Here is a 4,912-nt window from a genome sequence, read left to right on the forward strand (position 1 = left end):
ATACTGCCTGTAATCAATATATCACATGTACGCTGCTTGTTATGAATCAAATGAACCTAGAACATTTTCGTTACAGCTGGGCTTATAAAAACGCAAGAAACCACAGTGTAAACTCTTGAAAGACTAGATCTACCTGGGAACCTGCTACCTTACTGACAGGTGAGTTTACAGACTAGATCTACCTGCAGATCCACCTGAAAATCTCTCTATTAGCAATCTTTCAAAAATGAATGATGAAGCTTTTGTAAGCTTTCAAACATTTTATTGAACATTAGTTGGACTCGATTTTACTTCTCTGAGAAAATGTAGCCATGACACAATGCTGTGTCCTATGTTTACAAATTGCTTAACCCTAAATGGGGTAACCTGTGATCTTCACATTGAATTCATCTCTTTGTAAAAATCTTTTGTATGTTCAATGTTCCTTCAATGGTCTCATCATTGGTGGTTCATGCTGGCTATCTGGTTACCTAAGCTAAGTTAGCTAGCACACATTATCTTCATAATGCTTTGCATTGGAAGAAAAATCTGTTTGAAATTTCTGTTTGAAATCTCTGAAATTGAGGAAGCACCATGTAGAACCACGTCAACTCAATATTTGTTTTAAGATGTACATTTTCCCCAGAATAATTCCAAAATGTACTGGCTTGGTTGATCTCTGCTCTACAATCTCTCCCCTCTTTTCCAGGATGAAGGTGATAATCTTACTTGTTCAGATCGTGGCACTTTCAGCCGTCAAGTCATGCTCAGTTCCTCCAGGATTTACAGAAGGTAGACTTCACCCCATGCACATGCACTGCCATAGAAACCACCTGTACATGAAAGCATACAGGTGTTTCTCTGAAAAAGCCTTCATCAATCTTTATCCTTTAACATGTACATCTATTTGGATCATTTATCTGAAATTAATGTTCAGAGCGAGATGTTGACCAAAGGCAAAGTGTTTTTACCATCAGTTAACTATAAGTGCAATTCAATTCAGATAATATTGTTTGTGACATAATTGAACTAAAGAAATATCTTACCTTGCGGAATTAAACTTCATGATATTGGTTCACCGAACAGTTAAGCATGAAAGCCAGCTTCATATATCAGACTCATATTATGCTTGACAAACCTTTCCCTCCAACTCATAAACCCAATGAAAGTGACTTACAGCCTCTGCCGTGGAGAATTTGGCTGAACACCCAAAGGCATGATGGGTAATTTCACAGTACTGCTGCAGTTGCACAGGACACAGGGTTTGTCCAGGGTGCTAATAAAGTAACTGCATTTTACAGCCATGTTGGCTCAGTTGTGTTCATTTCCCCCTGCAGAGAACGTGGCTTTACGCGGCAAGGCCACTCAATCAGGGCTTCTACCAGGCTCTGAGGTAGTGTTCAGCCTGGCAGCCAATGCCATTGATGGAAACCGAGATCCTGATTTCCACCATGGGTCCTGTGCCCACACCTCAATCGGCCACAACTCCTGGTGGAGGGTGGACCTGCTGAGGTCCTACTTAATCACCTCTGTCACCATCACCAACAGAGGAGACTGCTGTGGAGACAGGATCAATGGAACTCAGATCCTCATCGGTGACTCCCTGGAGAACAACGGCATCAATAATGCACGGTCAGTAGCCATCTTTACACGCAGAGCCTCATATTCACAAACACTTTTTTGAAATGCCTGGTCATCTTCATAATGTCTGTCTCACCTCTGCAATGCCCTCTTTCTATTTGGGGCAGAGCAGATAAGTATGTCCTTCAGAGAGAGAGAGAGTGCTGCCAACAGCACAGAGTACAGACCTGCCCACACTTTAACTCTGCAGTACAGACCAGAGTACAGACCTGCCCACACTTTAACTCTGCAGTACAGACCAGAGGACAGACCTGCCCACACTTTAACTCTGCAGTACAGACCAGAGTACAGACCTGCCCACACTTTAACTCTGCAGTACAGACCAGAGGACAGACCTGCCCACACTTTAACTCTGCAGTACAGACCAGAGTACAGACCTGCCCACACTTTAACTCTGCAGTACAGACCAGAGTACAGACCTGCCCACACTTTAACTCTGCAGTACAGACCAGAGTACAGACCTGCCCACACATTAACTCTGCAGTACAGACCAGAGTACAGACCTGCCCACACTTTAACTCTGCAGTACAGACCAGAGGACAGACCTGCCCACACTTTAACTCTGCAGTACAGACCAGAGTACAGACCGGCCCACACTGACAGATCATTTCCATTACCAGCCCATCCGCATGATAAGCTTCCCCCTCATCACACGCTTGCTACTGTAACTGAGGCAGCATCATATTCATAGTTAGGACTATTAATAATTCGACAATTATTATTCAAAATAAGACCAAAGTCAATGAGCCACTTAGCAACTTTGTTCTGTTCCCTCTTGCAGGTGCAGCAAGATTGAAACTATGAGAGCAGGAGAGACTAAAACCTTTCCCTGTCCCGGGCTAATGGTGGGACGCTATGTGACGGTGCATCTTCCAGGAAAGAACTACCTTCATCTCTGTGAAGTGGAAGTGAATGCTTTGCTTCCTCCTGCTAACTTTTGTGGCTGATACCACATTTAAGGCTGGTCACTTTAGCCCGGTGTAGTATGTAAGAAATTGGGTAAAGAAATCAATTTTGGGATCAAGTTTTATTTCCTGCTTTTCATGTACGCAACACTTGCTGAACACTTGCACTCCTGTTCTTTCTCTAAGTCAGTTTATTGATTGATTTTCTTTGTAGCGCGTCAAATAAACATATCATTTAAAGCATTGACTTACATGTTGTGTGTGCTGATTGGGTCCCCAGGGTTAAATCACTGAGCACTTCATTCAGTCGTAATAATAATAATAATAATAATAATAATAATAATAATAATAATAATAATAATAATATATTCATATAGCATAAAATGTAGCTGACATGAATGTGACAGTAACGCAAATAACCATGCATTACAATAGTGGTATGATGAAGAGCATCTCTGAACACACAATGCGTCAAACCTCAAAGTGGATAGGCAACAACAGCAGCAAAAATCTGAATTGTATTACAGCGCTCTGTTTACTGTATTGTTCACAATGATCTGTGTGCCACAGTGGGGTTGTTTGAGTTCAGCAGTCTGCTATTACATACAGGCCTCTGAAAGCTGCACTATGTGAACACAGTCCCAGCTTTGTGTGTTTCAATACATAACTCACAAGCCCCCGTTAATGTAAGGAAGTGTAAACAGTGGCTTCCTACAGTACATACACAAACACTGCAAACGAACAAATAATACAATAATACAATGTTATTTACATTAACATTATCTGTTAATGTTTTCCAACAAGTGTAAAGTATTATTAATGATTCAATGGAATCAACAAAAGTCTTACATTATTCAAATAAAAAAATGTGTTTCCCCAAAAAAACTGATTTCACAATTATTGGCACTCCTGGTTCATTACTTTATATGTTGTTTTCACTTCATCATTTCTGTGTGGATAGTGATGTATCTTTGGAGTTGTTGTCCTGCTGGAAAATATGACCAAGTCTTAGCTTCCTCGCAGGGACAATCAGTTTTCTGCCAAAACTTCAGACTAATATTTTGTTAATGCTTTATATCAAACTGTTGTGGTAATGGTCCGTGTTTCCAACACCTCTCATGCACAATACTTCACTTGCATAATGCTACACTTGCAAGTCAAACTTGCACTGCTGCTTGAATTGTGAAGTAACCTTTTGTTTTTGGCATGCACCAGAAGCGGAATGAGTGGGGGTTGATTAATCAGTTTCCGGTTTTTTGGGCGTGCCTCCCATTCTGCGGTATTTAAAAGCCTTCACTCTGGGCCAGAAGTGGAATGAGTGGGCGTTCCAAAGGGTACACCTACGAGCAGATATGGGGCTGCCTTTTCTGTTTCTGTGAGACAAAACATGCCTGAGACCAGTCGCTGTTGTGTCTGCTAGCCAACATGTGTTCCAAGCCAGGCAGGAATTCATCTGGTATAAATCTGGTGCAAAAAGTTAAGAGAAAATGAAGAAATTACTTGCTTGAACATTTTCTGCTTTAATTGTGACTGACTGAGACTATTTACCAAACCAGAGGCTATAAGCCAGCCTACTTAGGCTATTATTTATTTCTGATGCATACACTGAAACTCTTTCAAATATAAATTTGGCTTCTAACTGACAAGACAGATAGGACTACTGACGCAATGTGTTCAGGGTTTTTTGCTGCAGTTTGTTCAATAATAAATTTCCCATTTACTTCAACACTTTTGCATTAAGATGATTAACCGTTTCCACTTTGCCCCCCAAGAGGGCAATTATATCTAACTGTTTTGTGCTAGTCCTATAAAGCTGTAAATATCTCAAAAACGATTTACTGCACATGCATGGTTTAAGACTTTAAAGAAGAGAAGTCTAGACATTAGATTTCCCAAACACTGTCCTGAAGTGGGCGGCACGGATGGTGCAGTGGGTAGCACTGCCGCCTCACAGCAAGGAGGTCCTGGGTTCGAATCCACGTCGGCCGGGGCCTCTCTGTGCGGAGTTTGCATGTTCTCCCAGTGTCTGCGTGGGTTTCCTCCCACAGTCCAAAGACATGCAGGTTAGGCTGATTGGAGAGTCTAAATTGCCCGTAGGTATGAGTGAGTGAATGGTGTGTGTGCCCTGCGATAGACTGGCGACCTGTCCAGGGTGTATTCCTGCCTTTCACCCAATGTATGCTGGGATAGGCTCCAGCCCCCCTGCAACCCTGATCAGGATAAGCGGGTTCAGATAATGGATGGATGGATGGATGTCCTGAAGTGTCCCCAAAATCAATCAATTTTTATTTGCATAGTGCTTTTAACAAAGGGGCTTTGTCACAAAGCTGGCTGACAGGAAGAAACCTTAAGCAGAACCTGACTCAGAGGGGGAACCCATCTGCCCC

General features: G+C 42.1%; 1 protein-coding gene across 1 annotated transcript; it reads left to right on the forward strand.

Annotated features, from left to right (window-relative positions):
- Window positions 1–689: 689 nt before the first annotated feature.
- Window positions 690–2,567, forward strand: LOC133133370 (fucolectin-1-like). The gene is made up of 3 exons (XM_061249471.1): window positions 690–771; window positions 1,317–1,611; window positions 2,402–2,567. The coding sequence occupies exons 1-3, from the start codon at window positions 690–692 to the stop codon at window positions 2,565–2,567; spliced, it is 543 nt and encodes a 180-aa protein (XP_061105455.1).
- The last annotated feature ends 2,345 nt before the right edge of the window (window positions 2,568–4,912 follow it).

The sequence above is a fragment of the Conger conger genome, chromosome 1, assembly GCF_963514075.1.
Source record: "Conger conger chromosome 1, fConCon1.1, whole genome shotgun sequence".
Taxonomy (NCBI): domain Eukaryota; kingdom Metazoa; phylum Chordata; class Actinopteri; order Anguilliformes; family Congridae; genus Conger; species Conger conger.

Bases quoted from the DNA above. Each gene is read 5' to 3' on its own strand.
- LOC133133370 (XM_061249471.1), top strand. From the start codon at position 690: ATGAAGGTGATAATCTTACTTGTTCAGATCGTGGCACTTTCAGCCGTC. The intron at 772-1,316 runs GTAGACTTCACC...TTCCCCCTGCAG, and splicing joins TCCTCCAGGATTTACAGAAG to AGAACGTGGCTTTACGCGGC. The intron at 1,612-2,401 runs GTCAGTAGCCAT...TCCCTCTTGCAG, and splicing joins AACGGCATCAATAATGCACG to GTGCAGCAAGATTGAAACTA.